Source organism: Sceloporus undulatus, chromosome 3, assembly GCF_019175285.1.
Source record: "Sceloporus undulatus isolate JIND9_A2432 ecotype Alabama chromosome 3, SceUnd_v1.1, whole genome shotgun sequence".
Taxonomy (NCBI): Eukaryota; Metazoa; Chordata; class Lepidosauria; order Squamata; family Phrynosomatidae; genus Sceloporus; species Sceloporus undulatus.
Genome location: NC_056524.1, coordinates 233,018,172 through 233,036,290, shown reverse-complemented (window position 1 = coordinate 233,036,290; position 18,119 = coordinate 233,018,172). Strand labels below are relative to the sequence as shown.

Genomic DNA, 18,119 nt, shown 5'->3' with positions numbered 1-18,119 from the left:
AATAATAATAATAATAATAATAATAATAATAATAATAATAATAATAATAATGTATTCCACTAATGCATAAAAGTACAAAAAGTTACAACATTTAAATTACAGAATGGATAGACAAACAGTGATTTAAGACAAGTTACCCGCAAAGAAAGACTGGCACACTACCAGGATACCACAGGTAAAATTTCTTTGCTTATGAGAAAGGGGCAGGCTTGAGAGAGACAGAGAGATTGAGAGAGACAGAGAGAAAAACTCACACACATATGCACAGGCATACAAACAGAAATCGAACAAAACACGCCGAACAATTTACATTAACAGATGATAGACAAACACAGAAGTGAGAAAATTTGGCATGTTGCATCACAGGAAGTCATTCACGACTGGCTAACGATGGTACCTGGCTCGGTTGTGGATCGCTCGCTTGCCTGAGAGGAGTAACGGAGGGAGGAGGCACACCTGATGTGGATGCAGATCGCCCTAATCTGCAACTTGCTTTCGGTTCTAGAAGAGAAAGGAAATGTATTAGAGATAAAATTCCTTTGTCTCTTTTCTAAACTTAGACTCTCTGAGAAAACAGTCATTGTTTTGTTTTGTTTTGTTTTGTTGATATGCCACCTTTCCCCAAGAATGGGACCCAAGATGGCGCACAGTTAAAATTTAACAATGTTTTTTAAAAATACAAAACAATGAAATACATCTCATTAAAACAGTATAAAATTACATTAAGATACATTAGTTAAAAAACATAAATGGAACGTACATCACATATATGATTATATATTAAAAGCCAGCTTCTTTGCCAGCTGATGAAAGGAAAGCAGTGAGGGGGCCAGCCTAGTTTGCCATGAAGAGACATTCTAGAGGGTGGGAGTAGCCACTGGAAAGGCCCTCTCTTGGTGATGGGATTGAGAGAAAGCCTTCCCCTGTAGATCATAGCACCCTGGCAAGTTGGTATAGGGAGATATGTTCTTTCAAATAGTCTGGACTTATGATGTCCACACTTCCCTTTGCCCCCTCATGCTTTCAAGAGAAGTCAAAAGACTTTTTCTAGCAGTATATTTTGATAAGGTTTTTTTAAAAAAAGTCTCCCAGTATAGTCTTGCAAACAAGCAGATAATATATGGGCTAGATGATGCTACTTTTAGGTCAATTTTTAGTTGGATGACTGATCAAACCCAAAGATTGCTCACCATTGGTTCCTTCTTATCATGGAAAGAACTGGCTAGTGGAGTACCTTGGCATTATCAGCCTGTTTCTTTGTTCCTCTAGAAACTAGAGCAGGGGTAGGCAACCTTTTTGAGCCGGGGGCCGGCTTGCTGTCCCTCAGACAACTGGGGGGCCGAAGCCAAAAAATAAATAATTAAATAATTTTTTTTTTAAAAAAAATTTTAAATAATAAATAACCAGGACAAATGTAGGACAAAATTTTCAAATGGAAGACACTTTTTTTTAAAAAAAGGGAGGACACGCGAAAAAATTTGCTGATTTTTTAAAAAAGGTTAATATAAATGCATGTTCCTGAGGCTTCTATAGACAATTGCCCCCCCAAGGCCCTGGTGGCAATCGGCGGCAGGACCAGGCTGGGGCCGGTCCCAAGGCCTTGCCGGGCCGCATCCGGCCCGCGGGCCGCAGGTTGCCTACCCCTGAACTAGAGCATGAGTCAATGGATTTAAATTACAAGAAAAGAGATTCACACCTTAAACATTTGGAAAAACACCATGACGAGAAAAGCTGTTCAACAGCTGGAAAAGATTGCCTCAGAAGGTGGTGGATTCTCTCTTTATTTAGAGGTGCTTAATGAGAGGTTGGATTACCATCTATCAGGAATGCTCTAGGTGGGAATAGCTATAGGTATGGTGTTGGAATAGATGGATAGATGGTCCTTGAGGTTCATTCCCACTTTGTAATTCCAACAATATTCAACTCTATTAAAGTGAGATTTCCCTTCAACAATTCTTTTAATGCCTCACCTTAGTGTCTGTAGAGGAAATCCATCATGTTCAAATTTACTGTTATTCCATGACATTTACTTAAAAAGCCACCACATCACACACAAACACACACCTTAATGCCTCATGTTTACTCAGTTCCTCTTGTCTGCCAACATACATGCTTCTTAGGTAATGCCAAAAGTAAATGTATTAAGATAACTACTGATATATATATTCATGTATAAGTCTAAGAATTTTAGACAAAAAATTGACGCCAAAAAACTGAGATGACTTATCCACAGGTAAATGTAGGTACTGTAGTTTAACTCTCTCTCTTTTTTTTTAAGGAGCCATCACCTGGTCAAAGGCTAGAGTGTAATCTGTCCTGGAAGCACTGAACCCCCCTCCCCCCAACTCTCTCATCCATCCATTCTTTATTTTGAGCACAGACAGTTATGCCTGCTAGAATTTTGTAAGTTCTTTGGCATTATTTTCCTTTGCTTCATCCTTTAGATCTTTTGTTATATGCCCCTAAATTTTACTCTTGATTTATACATGAGTCACATCTAAATCCATAGTTTAGGCCCCCAAACCTTCCTTTGACTTCTACCTGAGGTTGACTTATAGTTGAGTATATATGGCAAATATTTGTTATCAGTTAGATCACAGTGGAAGAAAAGCTCTCTGAGAATGTAAATAATTGTCACATATTCCATCTCTGTGGAGATTATCACACAGGAGGCAAAGTGCCCAAATCCTGTGCATAAACAGGGTTTAAATCTCAGGAAAATCCCGCAAATGCGTGGTTGTTTTCACACACATCGGGCTAATTGAGCTTTAACACGACATTAACTCATGCAGAAAGTGTGCAAAATCATGCTGCTTTTTACTTTTGGGATTTTCCTGAAAATAAAAAGCAGTGTAATTTTGTAACTTTCTACATGGGTTAATGTTGCATTTATGCTCAATGTGGCCGACATTGTCTGAAAACAATCCCACTTTTGTGGGATTTTCCTGGGATTTAAACCCCATTTTTGCATGGTATTTGGCTGCTTCCATCCTGTGTGATAAACTCCTGTGATAGATTTAAGTCATTTTCCTCTATCTTGTTCAGCTCTGTTTTGTAAATGCTAATCTTAATTTGACTCAACAGTTTATCTTTTGATAATTACTCCACACAATTGAGCGTTGTGGACAGTGGCCTAAATCTAATTTATTCCAAATTAGAGTAAATGCAATGAATCACTGGAACTTACATAAGTGTTGACTTACCAAGTTCCCATTGACTCAGTTTGTTTATTTTAACTGGGACTAATTGGATTTAGGCCCATGTGTCTTGCTTGAGAACTGCTGATGTAAAAAACTACTTGGCCTTGTTTACCAAAACTTCTGAGTTGTTTTTCTTCACTTCAAGAAAAGAGGAAAATGTCAACATTTTCAATGAGGCTTGTGCAACATTGTGAAAGATTATCACATCTTTAGGAACAAAACCCCTTTCATCTGGCATCAAAGAAATAGCATACATCATAGAGACAGTGTTAGTTCCATTTTACCTGTTTTGAAATATATTGTCAGTACGCTGTGTCTGTTGAAATAAGGAGTTGCTAGTCTAAGATGTTTTCTCATCTAAGAAGACTCCTTTTAATGATCCACTGCCTTATCATATTTAGTTCTTCCATGAATTAAGAAATGAACATGATTTCTCTTTATTATTGTAAAAACTATTTCTTTTTAAGGCCAGAAATAATAGTAAAACAAAAGAAAAACATCATGTGAAATAATGGTATTGCTAGTGCTTATTCTTTTGATTAGAAAGAAAAACTATGTTTTTCTTTATAGGAACAATCTCACAATGTGTTCATTCTAATTCGAGATCCAAAATTTGTATACAATACAATGCAATAAAGAACAAAGTTGTGCAGTTTGACCTACTTAGCCAGGATACTAGATAGTTTAATTCTGCAATAACTTCCTTGTACCTGCAGTCAGCACAATGTTAGCAGATGCTGCTTGAACCTAGAGGCAACTGATTTGCCAGGCTTCTCCTCAAATTTATTTATTTATTATTTATTTATGGTATTTATACTCCGCCCTTCAGCCCTAAAGGCTCTGATGACTACTCAGACCTTAGAACAGGGCATGACAATGTCTGGCATCAACAGGAGAATATGCAGATGGACTGCAAACTAAAACAGCAATCTCCATACCCTATTAATTTTATTAAGGAGTGCAAAATGCCATTATATGAGAGAAAATGAACCTGTGAAAAAACTCAGGTTCTCAGTTACAGGTGGCAAGTCATACCCGATACACCAAGTCTACCCGCTGGTATAGATTTCTTATCTACTTAACTTGATAGACTTGTTATCAAAGCTTATCATAGTTACCAGAAACGGTACACTGTTTTAAGGTTGTTGTTTTTTTAAAAAAATAATACACATAGCCCCTTGTTTCTGCATCTTACTGGCGTAAAGATCTATTTCACTTGGCATAGAGCATTTTTCAAGTCTGCATAGTGGTGGTGGTGGTAGTGTATGTGTACCTTCACGTCACCTGTTGACATATGGTGACCCCATGAATTTCATAGGGTTTCCTTAAGCAAGAAATCTTCAGAGGTGGTTTTGACAGTTCCTTCTTCTGAAATATACCCTACAACACCTGGTATTTGTTGGTGATCTCCCACCCAAGTACTAATCAGAGCTGACCCTGCTTAGATTCCCAAAACAGACAAGATCTGGCGCCTTTGGTTAGAGAAATTTGAGGGAATGCTTTTGTCTATCTCTGAAGTGCCTGGCTTCAAGGTAGGTCCTCAAAGCTAGGAAGTCTGCCTTGGAAAACTGGTGGTCCTGTACAGGCAATTTTCCAAGGCAGCCATCTCATCTCAAGGAAGCGGGAAAATGTCTCTTCATTACGGCCTGGAAAGGGAGAAAGGGGTTGCTTGGCCCCTTTCTGTCTGTATCGCTGGCGTGGCTGTTTAAAGGCCGCACCAGCGATACATGCAGCAGAAGGAGCTCCAAATCGGAGCTCCTTCTGGCACCGCTGAAAGGGCGCCACAAGCGCCTTGCAGCGGCACCAGGACGTCACGTCCGTGCTGTGCAGTTTGGCTGAAGTGCGGCCGTGACGTCATAATGGCGGTGCCCATCTAGACAGGGCGCCGCCATTACAACGCCGCAGTTACGTGCTAGGGTTGCGGGGCGTCTGGAAAGGACACCCCGAGGCAACCTTAGCATGTATCCAGGCTGGTGCTTTGCACCGGTCTGGATACTGCCAACGTTATATTTCCAGGTTTCCTCAACCCTAGCCATTTCTCCTTCCCCTGCAGATTCCATTGCTACTTTCTGCTGAAACCAGTGTTTCCAAGACAAAGGAAATAATTCTAGACTATGCAAAGTCTTTCCCTAACAAGTTATGTGCTGTTTGTCAATGTTATGATAAGAGCAGTGATGTCAGAAAATACCCAGTACAGTCTTAAGTACTGTCTTTGCTACTGACAGCAGTGAAGTGAAGGGCCATTTTAATTCTTACTTTTTTGGTGTAATACTTCTCACTTCATACTTGATGATGACTCTGTGTAATCCTATTGTTATAAAACTGTCATATAATGACAAGTTATCTTTAAATTGATACCATTACAGCTGAGATGATGTATTATATTGGAATTATTGGATTTTATTGATTGTATTTTATTATTATTATTATTATTATTATTAACCTTTATTTATGAAGCACTGTAAATTTACACAGCGCTGTAGATGCAATCTTTTTAGTTAGACGGATCCCTGCCCTCGGGCTTACAATCTAAAAAGACATGACACAGAAGGAGAAGGGAGTGGTATTTGATGTTTTTATTGGGTTGTAACCCCACCTCAATCCACAGGGAGAGGTGGAGAAATATAAATAATGTATTATTATTATTGTTGTTGTTGTTGTTGTTGTTGTTGTTGTTGTTGTTGACAGAATTCTGTAGGTGCATGATACTAGGAGTTACACTTTTCCAGGTTTGTACAGCAGTCACAAGGGAAAGCAGACAGAATCTACTAGTTCTAAGCAGTCAAAAATGGAGATCTTTTATTAGTGCAATGTAGTGGGAGCCCTGGTGGTGCAGTGGTTAAATGCCAGTACTGCAGCGACAAGTTCAATCCCAGGGAAAGTCCAAGGTCCACTCAGCCTTCCATCCTTTTTTATGTCAGTAAAATGAGTACCCAGCTTGTTGAGGGCAATTGGCTTATATGTTGTAAACTGCTTATGAAGTACTAGTTCACTGCTAAGAGGTACTGAAATGCACTTGCTATAGCTGTAATGGGAGTAGCCACAAACAGAGTTACATTCTGCTTGAGTTATTCAATCTCTATACTAAATAACAATGTAGTACTACATATGTGGTTTAATGGTCATTGTGCATAGCTGACTCACTGCTAGCCAACAACATTTTACAATGTGTAAAGGCTCTCAGATGACATTAATGCTGAATCACTTGCACAATGAGTTGCATGTAAAACTTCATTTCTGCCACTCTCAGCTGGATATGACTGTTATCCATTGTCCACAAAAGTCACACTTCCATTTTCCCTTGCCTCCTCCCAGCCACATCAAGCATCATGGCTATCAGTCCTGTCTGTTTTTGAGAGGATCAAAAGAGATGATAGGCTTAGCATGTATTTCCCACAAGCAGTGAAAGACATGTGGTTGTCCCAACATGTGTTTCCCCATACCTGTTCATTTATTCTGCTTTGTTTTGTGTGTAAGTTACATGCAGACTTAAGATTGTTCTCTTGTCACTCTGAAACAGACACTTGAACAGGAACAGAATTTTTCAGTGAGTTGCCTAAAATCCACTGGAAATCTATTCAGAATATCAATTGAGCCTAGTGCCTTACATTGCAACCCAGCATCATCTCTAAATGGCAACCCCTCTGAAAAGGATCCATCTCATTGAGAGAAAAGCAGTTATTAAGCAGACAAGAAACTGCTCTAATGTTTCCTCAGATACAAGAGCAGAACCTTGGTCTTGCCAGCAGAGGGTGGCAACAGCCAAGATTTCAAGACCCCTCTGTGCCAGGTGGGCAATCTCATCTGTTCAGCTGACAATCTGTCATCACCTGTGAGCTCTTTCCAACAAATGTGGGAGGAGGTAAAGAAAGAAGCATTCTTCCCCAAATCAAAATTTCACTGAGCATCCTATCATCTGTTCAAGGCCATTACAAAATGGATATTTTTAATCTCCTGGTCATAATAAGTATGTAAAAAGATCCTGTAGCATCTTTGAGACTAACTAAAAGAAAGAAGTTGACAGGATGAGATTTTGTAGACTTTAGGAAAGCTCATGCTGCCTACTTCTTTCTTTCAATTAGTCTCAAAGGTGCTACAAGATCTCTCTACATACTGATTTTACAGACTAACATGGCTATTTGAATTCTACCACTGGGTCACAATATTGATAGGAAGCCTGGGTCTGTACCAAAGTATGTGAAAGTGATTTTTTTCCTACAACTTTCAGAATCTTCAGTCAACATGATGACAGCAGGACTTCTCTGGCCTATATAGAATAACCTCTCCAGTTACTCCAGTTACTTAATCAGTAAACAGAAAGAAGGTGTCTATTCCACTCTTATTTTGAATAATGGAATGTGAAGGTGTGGCAGTAGTGGCTCTTTCAACCTCAGTGCCCAACACTGTGGGCTAACAGCTTCTGGGCTAACATACAACAGCATGTTGTACAGTAGTTATGCAGTTTCCCATAATCAGCACATAAAGCAATGCCTCTCTGTGGCCCTACATTTTGGAAACCCTCTTTATAAATCCTACATATTTAGTACCTATAAGTCAGTCACCTGCTGTATACAGATGTAAAAATGGCAATAGGTATTGAGGAAACAGAGTGAGCATCAGGGGAAATAGATGGTCGGAGGGCTGACTGCAGGCTATATACTCTGGGCAAAATGATGGTGATGGACTTCCTCCTTTGTCACCTTTGTGCCCCCATGACACTGAAAGCAGCAGCAGTGCAAGACAAAACAGATGATACCATCTAGCTGTTATTTACAATTCCCAGAGAGCCCCAGAATGAAGCTACATCAGGGGCATTGTGGGACTTTTCACCTAGCACTGCTCAGCATGCTGGAATGTATTTGTTTCTAATTGGGGGTTGGTCAAGAGCTCCTGGGATGCCAAGTGCTGATAACAGCTCTCTGGAAAAGGAAACAGGGAATTAAAACAAGGGAACAGATTTAAATTCTTATCCAAGATTCCACAAAGTTCAGTACTGGGCCCTCTTTAGGAACAATTCATTCTGCAATAGCTGACATGGTCTATTAGCTAATTTGAACATCATGCATCTTTGGATTGTCTCTCTGGGCAAAGACAGGACAGAATTGCCAAGGTGAAAACTGGAGAGAGTTCATGTATCTTTAATAATTGTGTAGAAAAGGGAATTTCAGTAGGTGTTGCTTGTTACCTATCACAAGCCACACCTGGTAAACAATCATTAAAGGTTCTGGAGCCCTCTCCAGTTTTCACTCTGGCAACATGCTTAATAGATAGAAAACGAAATCTGTAGGCAACAGGGCAGGAAATGAGTGCAAAGAATTATTTCTGGATTTTTAAAGAAAAGCCTATTTTTTTCCTCTTTGTGCGAGAACTGCAGGGCTGAACTGAGCCAACACCTCAAGCATCCTTTTCTTGGCAATGGTAATACCTCAAAAACGTATTAAAATCATTCCTATGTAATCCAAAGAGCCTTTATTAGGTATGAAGCTGTTCTATTCACAACATTTTTCTGCTCAGCTACTAATGATTTTGGAAAGCATCAGGTTTCTATGCTGTTAGGAAATTAAATAAAATCCCAAAGAAATAGCAGAAGGTGTAATTTCTTAAAGCATGACGTGGTACACCTTTCCACCAGTAGATGGCAATACAATATCCCAAAGGAGACAGACTTCTGGAAAATGCTCTTGCAAACATTCAAAATGAAGTTGGAGGAAGCTTCACATTTTGCAGACCCCCTGTGGTTGTTCACTGAAACAGTGATGGCATGTTTTCAAGGCTGCTGTGTGTAAAAACCATTGACAGCTATTCCTCTAAAAAGCCCTCTGATGGGAGATGCCTGGAACCCCTGAGGATGAGAAATGGCTCTGATTTTTTTTCCAAGAGATAGGGGAATGACACTGAAAGCTAGGAAACATAATAATGAACCCTATTCAAAGTCACCTTAATATTTACAAACTCAGAGAGCAATACATTTACTTACAAAGTTATGGTAGATTATTGCGATATATACTTGGGAACAATTTAACCTACTTAATGGGATTAAACAGTTTTACAAGCGGATTCCACAAAAGAGGGTTCAGATGAGCCAACTCCTGTGCCACAATTAACTGTGTGTGTAGGGTGAGGCAGGAATGAGGGCACTACTCCCCAAATAAGAATTCTGCTTTAAATTTCCCTTCACTCTCCAAATTTTTAGCATTGCAAGTCAGATAATACTTCACTTGAACATGGAGAAATACAGTTTACACATGCAAAGAAAAGCGGCAGGTAAAGTTACCAGTGGAATTTAAACATAGAAAATATACAAGTTCTAAGTGGGAAAGTTTTTTAATATCTCACTCTCTACAATGCTAGAAATTTGAGAACTGAAAGGCAATTTTGTTGGGAGGCAGTATTCCTATTGTGGGTAGGGCCCTCATTTTGTCCCTTAGGTAGTTACACCACAGCAGTGGACAGCTGTGCCTTGCAGTGGAAGAGGATTTGGAAGGAGTATGAATGTGTGCCCTCTGTTTTCATGTTGCAGATAACAAGAGGACCAGTATGAATGCCCTGTGTCCTGCTGTGCAACACTAGCACCAGATGTTTACTGCTGAGTTGTTACAATGCTCAGCTATCCCTCCATGCAGCAGGCAGGGGGAACTGCAAAGATATGGCTGTCCTATGGTGAAAAATGCCAAAACCTACCACAGTGTTTTCATTTATTTTGGGGCAGTTTCCCCTAAGAAATGCTTTGCAGTTGCACATGCTGGATTTTATCTAATTTACGGTTCCAAACTAGATATTAAGGTCCTATCATCTGTATCCCAAATCCAGGGCCTTGTCTGGCTAACTGGGACAAAAGAAAAAGGTGATACTCTCTCCCATTATTCCTTGTAAAGAAATCAAGTGGACTGACCACGGAAACTTATTCCTGACAAGCACAGGGATAGTAGCCTCCACCACTCCCAAAAGCAGCAGGCTTCTTTAGTGGGTGTTGTGCATGCTCCATCTCTGTCCTCCATGACAGTAGAATGATGGTGGTAGGGGACTCAGATAGAACAGCTGGGGGACTACTGCCCCCCAAATGTCCTATGTGAGGCAGTTGCCTTATTCTGCCTAATGACAAAGCCTCCCTTGTGTTGATAGATATCACTATCATTGATCTTCTGTACATTTGGTTCTTTATATTTTGTCTTTAGAAAAAAATGATGATACATATAGCTTTTTTGAATTCAGGATCAGTCTTTTATCTATATGAGGGAGAGGTGGTCAAAATGTGATCCTGCAGCTGTGTGCTGTTTTTGCAGCCCACAACCCTCAGCCCCTCCAGACTCCCCAAGACTGTCTCTTTTGGGGAGCCCAAACAGGAGGTTGAATTGTTTTTCTTAGAAGCCTTCTGGTGGAGCAGTTCATCTTCTGAGTATTTAATTATATACCATTTAGCATGAAGAAAAAACCATTTGGTTACTTGTGTCTCTCCCTGCCCCCCTTTTTTGGTGATTTTTTTGCAGTTTGTGTAGTCCCTGCAAAATCTCGAGGAGAGAAAATAGGCTCCCAGGCTTTGCATAGCTGTCTATTCTTCTTATGACGAGAGCAGCAAACACTTGGAGCCCCTGCACACTATCTGATCACAGCATTATGATTCCCATTTAACCACCATTACAACAGAATCCTGGGGTCTGTACTTTGGAGGACTCTGGCTGAGAATCCTAAATGCCCCTTCCTAAACTACATATCCCAGGATTCCATAGGACAGCAGTTAAAGTGGAATATTATTGTTGTGTGCCTTCAAGTTATTTCTAACTTACAGCAACCCTAAGGTGACCCTGTCATGGGGTTTTCTAGGCAATATTTGTTTTGTGGGGGTTTGCCTTCTCCTTCCTCTAAGGCTGAGAGAGAGTAACTTGCCCAATGTCTCCCAGTGGATTTCCATGACTGAGCATGGATTTGAACCCTGGTCTCCAGAGGTGTAGTTCCATGCTCAAAGCACAATACCATGCAGGATTTCATAAAGTAGAATATAGTGATATAATCGTTTAGTGTGAAAGAGCCCCTGATGGCAGCCTCTTTAAGAAAAAAGGTTAGCTCCAAAATTATTCTTCTTTAAACTTGTTCTATGCTGCTCCTCCAATGTGTTCTACTAACAAAACACTTTTTGCTTGCGTGCATTTCTAAAATCCAGCCAACAAAGACAAGCTTTATTATCAAATAAATAAATGGATGGATAAATAAATAAATAAATAAATAGTCATGAGCTCTGCTCCCTGTATGTGCATGATATCCTCCTTTATCCAGATGATAGCACTTAACTGTATCAGTATCTGAAACAGATAAGATTTCTAGTAATTTTAAATCCCATTCTCTGTGTTTTAGTATTCTAGCACATTTTACCCAGAGTTAGGGGCACCTGAAATTAGGGGCACCTGAGAACAATGCATAGTTGAAAGGAAATTGCATTGGGTGTTGGATTGTGGCCTCATTAATTTTAACTTGAATTCATTTGCTATTGCAAAATGCAAATTTAAGACTCATGTTACTTTGCATTCTGTTCTAGTAACTGCCTCATTCAAGAAGGCCCTTACAGGGGTGGGGGAGCTTATACACACTCAGCAACAGAACTGATACACAATGTAAGAAAGACACTTACCTGTTACTGGATCAGTTTCCATTGATGAGTGTGTGTAAGCTTTCAGTCTTCTAATTTAGGTAGAAATCGCTTTAGCAAGATGCATCACCTTACCTATTTTGTCTCTGGTGTTCTGGGACCAGCACAGGAGTAGCACTATATAACAAACAAAAGAATTTGGTTCAACACAAAAGGTAGATTGTCTTACCTATTCTGTTTCACTCTGTGGAACACAAATGCTATCATGTTCTCCAGCCCTGATACAAGTGTGCTCTGAGAAGCTGGGAAACTGTATGTTCTTACTGCAATAATGCTCAGTGGTAACTGGTGGCTTCCATATCAATGGGGCATTGAATATATTGAATTTAGTAGAAACTTATTCAGGTTGAGCATCATTGATAGTTCTTTTAAATTCCTACTCCAGCTCAAAGTGGATTTGCTATCCTACTTACATGAACACTGCCAGCTACCAGTGAGAATACTGCTGTAATCCTTCATTGAAATCTTCATTGGAATCTCCCCTATCCAAGAAGGGATCTCTCAAAATGCAAAATTAAAAATTCTGGACCCATTTTGCAGAGAATAAAACTTCTACTCTATGATACCAACAGGAAATATCCTGCTAAAGAGAGTCTTTGCAAGGTCTCTCTTGTGTGAAAATAAATTAAACCACATTATCAACCCACTTTCCCAAGATATAGCTCCCCCCTTTTTTTCTTGAGGAAGATTGATGACATCCTCAAATCAGCTAGGCTTTTTAAACATTCCTGTTTCAAACTAAAGGGAATGTTCAAAGTAGAGCCTGGAAAAAAATTTTTAGATCACAACTCAGAAGATATTCAAGCTCCCGTTTAAAGCTGATTTTAGGAACCGGCTGAAGAGAGCTCACATATTACTATTCTCTCACTGACTAGAATTTCCAGCAGAGATCAAGAAAAGAATACTCTCATTTATGTCTCATTTGAATACCTGCTGATTTCTCTATAATAATGTGTAACCAATGAGAGCACCTCACACAACTTCCTACATTTGTATCCATCTGCCTCTGTAAAGAGCTCTGGACAAAATATATGGGTCTTCCCACAACATTTAAGCCTAAATGCAATTGCTATTGTCCACTAAAGCAGACCCACTGAATGTACTCCTAAATAAGTCAACACTTATGTTAATCCCACTGATTGAATTAGTCTGTTTGCCAGTAGCAATTGTATTTAGACTTTTACTTTATTTTATGCCTGAATAGAGATCTAAACCCAGGCTTTCCACTTAACTACACTAGTTTAGATGCAAATCTTACTTAGTTCCAACATGCAATCATACAGATGGATACCTGATTGTAAAGACAAGTAAGCTTCCTCTTTCCATTAGGGTTGCCAAGTGAAATATAGGACACAGCTCTTGTACCTTTAATGGTTGTTTAGAAGACAGAATTTCAGCTGGTGTTGTTTGCATAATTGCTGTGTTTAATTGTTGTGTAGAAGATGGAACTGAATGCAAGCAAACTTGCTGAAATTCTCTCTTCAAAAGCTCTATTAAAGATACCGAGGCCTTGTTCTATATTTCACTCCTCCTGTCCTAAAATCAGGGAAAGAGTTCAATACATTTTCAGACCAATTCCCAATTAATAAACATTTCCCATTCCGACAAATCCTCCAACTCACTGGCCTACAATATTTTAGCCATTCAGATACTTTAGACTTGAACACCCCTAAAACCCCGTCAGCATGGCCAATGATGAGAGATTGTGGGAGTTTTAATCCAAATCAGGAGGACAACAGTTCAGAACCACTGTTTTAACTTATTCACTCCCACCCTCTGCTCACACTCAGACCCACTCCTTTGTCTTCATTAAACATGCAACAGGCTGAGGCAACAAAAGGGGTATTCCAGTCAGAAAAGAAGAAAAAGAAAGCAGAGAGTTCTGCTAATACTTTTTGTTATTATACTAAGAGAATACTGGAAAGAGCAGAATTCTCCAACCTTTCCTTCTAGTGACCGGGCTACTATGACTACTGTTGCTGTCCCAGCTGGGTAGTGGAAAATAGATCTGGAGACCAGGAGCTGGGTGAAATCAAAGGTCTGAGGGGCTGGGTTGGAAGGAGAGGAAATCAGGGATTTGGGGGTTATTGTCACTAGCCTATAGCTAATTTCCAAGACTGGTGAGTTTTGTTGGCAAGGAAACATGTTTTTGCCTGATTAAAGAGGCTCTCCTCTGGGTTCTATTGTCCACAATGGTTTAATGGGTTGCTACAAGGGAAAGAGCCTACTCTGTAATGACCTTAGACAATCTGCCTGGCATTCTCATAATATACATTTAGATGCTAGGTGGAGACTTTCTATCATTTAATTTTTAATGTGTTGCTTTTGTTACCAATCTTTTTGCTCACTATTAAACATCTGAATGTCTTTAATGTTTTACAATAGAAATCAACTTGTTTTGATTGTTCTGTTATCATTGTTGTTCTTACTGCTGCTGCTGATATTAACTATTCAAGGGCATTTTCCAGTTCAATTTTTTTACAGACAAGTAAATAAATAAATAAAAAATAAAGTAACTGTGAAGCAGCAGTCTTTCAACAGCATTTCCATGGTGATAGTTGTACATTTCCCCATAGTCACACCTGCAGAAATCGCAAGGGCTTTCTTCACACACCCACACTGTTTCACTACATGACTGTTATGGTTGTTATTGTGTGCTTCTAAGTCATTTTTGACTTATGGCAACTCTAAGGCAACCCTATGTAGGGGGTTTCTTGGCAAGTTTCTTCTGGGAGGGTTTGCCATTGCCATCCTCTGAGGCTGAGAAATCGTGACTTGCCCAAGGTCACCCAGTCAGTTTTTATGCTCAAGTGAGGAATTAAACCCTATCTCCAGAGTCATAGTCCAATACTCAAACCACTATACCATGCTGGCTCTCATATGATTGGGTACCAAGGTACAACTTATGTAGAAAAAAAATGAATGGACTTGCATGTGTGCAGTTAATTTGAATCAAACCAAATTTTTCATGTAGATTGCTAACTCGGCTATATGTTTGCTGGAGAAAAGCCTGTTCTCCACTGACAAGAACCTAATTCACCCAGCTTAATTAAAGCATGCAGGGCATTAAAACTACTTCTCTTTACTGTCAAAAGTACCAGTTTGATTTTAAGGCATTAAAAAGACAATAGAAAGAAGCATCCTTGTTACTACTCACCTCACACTCTGTATCAGTTATGCTACCTTGGCTGAATGAGATGATCTATGGATAGCACAATTATCTGCTATACCAATCAAAATCAAGTACCCTGTGCGTGTACCCTGTATGTGTAGATTCTAGTTTCTAATCACCATCATGTTATAAAAAGGCAAGAAACTCAGAATACACACATGGAATAAACTAATATCAATATTAAGATGGAAACAGACAAATAATGTGGGAATTCATCACTATACTGAACTAGTATAAAGCCCATCCATATGTTATAAAGAGTTTTAATGAAGATCTCCAGTAAGAGGTGATCCTTCTAAAATATGAAGGACTTTCTGCTTAGCTGTGTTCAGGGCTTGGCCTTTCCACAATCAACAAGAAGCTGTTTCTCTTCCAAGACCTAATGAATTCACAGAAACACACCGGAGTAGGGGAGACTGTAAAGGCAGGGACTTTAATATTTGGACTATATTGTTTTCTTAATTTTAAGAAGATGACCTATAAGAAGTGGAGGCCACCATTCTTGCCTTGCCATATACAGAGTGTGGTATTGTTAAAGACTCAGCATTGTGCCAGATGAGGCATGACATCTGATCTAACAAGAGAGTAACTGCACAGTTATTCTGATATTTTGCATTTCCACTTACCCGAACTATTACTTCCTGCCAACATGGTTGGACTAACAGAAGACCTTCCAAGTCTGCTAGACACAAGTGGCGGTCCTGGTGTCCCATCCCATTCCTGAGCTTTTATTGGCTCTCTGGAAGAAGATGTCCCATGGTGACTTCCTCTTTCTTTGTTTTCCAGCTTTGGTAGTGGCTCAGTGCTGTGGCTCCTGATCTTCAGTTCATCTAATGGTTCTGCAAAGCATGCAAAGGTCACAGGGTGAAGATTGATTAGATTCACATTCTTCATTGTTCTTTTTCTCTGTCTTCATTTTACCAAGCTGCTAATTGAGCTCTATTGTAAATGCATAAAATAATTAATAGAAGGACATAATAACTAATGGGTTTAAACAAACTTTATAAAAAATATTATGCAGGTGTTCAATGTCAAAATAGCTAGGAGCATTTAGAAGAACTGTAGGTATAAACAGAAGTTTGGTTGAAAATATTTTATGACAAAATAGAATGTGACAATACAAAATATTTTTACAGGTAAATTAGGTTGGTTTTTTAATTATTGTTCTCTAGGGAAGGAGTGGAGACTTTGGCCTTCCTCATATTCCCTTTTCATGGACCATGCTGAGTTGGGTGAATGAGAATTATAGGTCAAAGTAACCAGAGGCAGAGGTTCTATGGAACATGTGGGCAACTGCCAGGTTTAGGGAACTGCATTGGCCTTCCACAGGACCTTGAGAGTCCATAGCTGATGCTCGGATCTAGGCAAAGAAGAGCACCCCCCTTTTTTGTAGCCAGAAATTAAATGGGAGCCAACCAGCATGGACATCAAAGACCACCTGGGGTTAGGGGCTTCATGTTCATGTTCCTTCTCTATAGTGTAAGTGAGAAACAGTAAACATGTTCTAAATACTAAACATCAAAGTAATATAAACAAGCCAAGAGATTTGTTTTTGCACACCGTCAAGTCATTTCCACCTTAGACAACCCTAAGATGAACCTATCATGGGGTTTTCTTGGCAAGATTTGCTTTTGTCTTTGTCTGAGGTTGAGAGAGACTGGCTTGCCTAAGGTCACCCACAGGGTCTCCATGCTTAACTGGGATTCATACCCTGGTCTCCAGAGTTGCAGTACAAACCACTACACCATGCTGGCTCTCACAAGCAATACTGTACCTTATTCAACTATGGGAGGTGTTAAAAGTTGGGGGCAGCATATGAGCTTTTCACAGTAATGCCAAATATTTAACTGGTTTTCTGGTAGCTTCTGATAATTGTGAGCAACCTATTGTGTTTTTCATTTCCCCTTGCTATGTGTATCTTCAGCATGGGTGTGCAGTAGTATTTAGTTTAAGCTTGACTCTGACTGATCATAACAGCATAGATGAGAGACCTTTCTCAAAGAGGGCTGACTCTGTCTAAATTAGACTTATATTAATGGTCTAAAGTGTGTATTCTAATAGCCTTAAGTGGTATTCTGCAGTTCTAATTCTCCAGTGGACTGGAAACATATACTGCAGGGAGTTTTCCAAAGGTATCTACAATTCTTAACGTGCATTTGTCATATCATGTATTAATACCAGAATGACTGCTATGTTTAACTTTAAAAGCAATACAGTATTTAGCTGGACAATGAAATGCAAGGTGTTCTGAAATGTGAAAAATCTAGGGATAGTGATGAATTATTTATGATGTTAGAGAAATTTTACCATTCAGTCCAATTAAAAAAATAACCTAAGGTAAGGAACTACGCTCTGAAAAGTCAGGGATGTGGGAGAATTATGCCAAGGAGAATGATAAAAGCCAGTGTGGCATAGTGGTTTGAGTGCTGCACTACAACTCTGGAGACCACGGTTCAATTCCCAGCTCGACCATGAAACCAACTGGGTGACCCTGAGCAAGTCACATTCTCTCAGCCTCAGATGATGTCAATGGTAAACCTCCTCTGAACAAATCTTGACAAGAAAAACTCATGATAGGTTCATCTTAGGGTTGCCATAAGTCAGAAATGACTTGAAGGCACACAACAACAACAAGATAGTATGAAAGGTTAGGCCTTTTCCTCTGCCATTTTCCAAATCTAAATCTTTGCCCCAAGGTTGTCTGCAATAAGGGTGGTTGGGGGTGGTAGAAGAGGAGGCATCTAGCTATATTCCCTACAAATATAGTACAAATTACCAGTTAGGAAGAAATATACAGTTTGCCCTTAGTTTACGTGGGGGATCCATTCCAGATTCCCCTACGTAAAGCAATTCTGCCTATGCTCAAGCCCTATTTAAATGAATGAGGCTTGTGCACATGGCGGCGTGGCAGCATGGTGATGTGGATGCACCATGGGCATGTGCCCCATTGTTCCCTATGGGATGCGCTACCCCTTCTCCCTGTGTGGCTTTCAGTGTATGTTGGGAAATTGTCATGAAGGGGAAAGTCAAAACATTCTGTTCAAGAAAACTCTGACCCCACCCAATCTTCCAGTTATCTTTTAGCTTTAAAGAATTTGTGGTGGTG

The 18,119-nt window shown here is 39.6% G+C and overlaps 1 protein-coding gene across 2 annotated transcripts in view; it reads right to left on the bottom strand.

Annotated features, from left to right (window-relative positions):
- Positions 1-18,119, bottom strand: part of NYAP2 (neuronal tyrosine-phosphorylated phosphoinositide-3-kinase adaptor 2) — a 226,044-nt gene that overhangs the window by 38,929 nt on the left and 168,996 nt on the right. For both annotated transcript variants that reach the window (XM_042461081.1, XM_042461082.1), the window contains exons 5-7: positions 15,640-15,852; positions 11,917-11,958; positions 398-501 (exon numbers count right to left, since the gene is read on the bottom strand). In XM_042461081.1, coding sequence (XP_042317015.1) covers positions 398-501; positions 11,917-11,958; positions 15,640-15,852 — 359 coding nt within the window. The remainder of the gene's footprint in view (positions 1-397; positions 502-11,916; positions 11,959-15,639; positions 15,853-18,119) is intronic.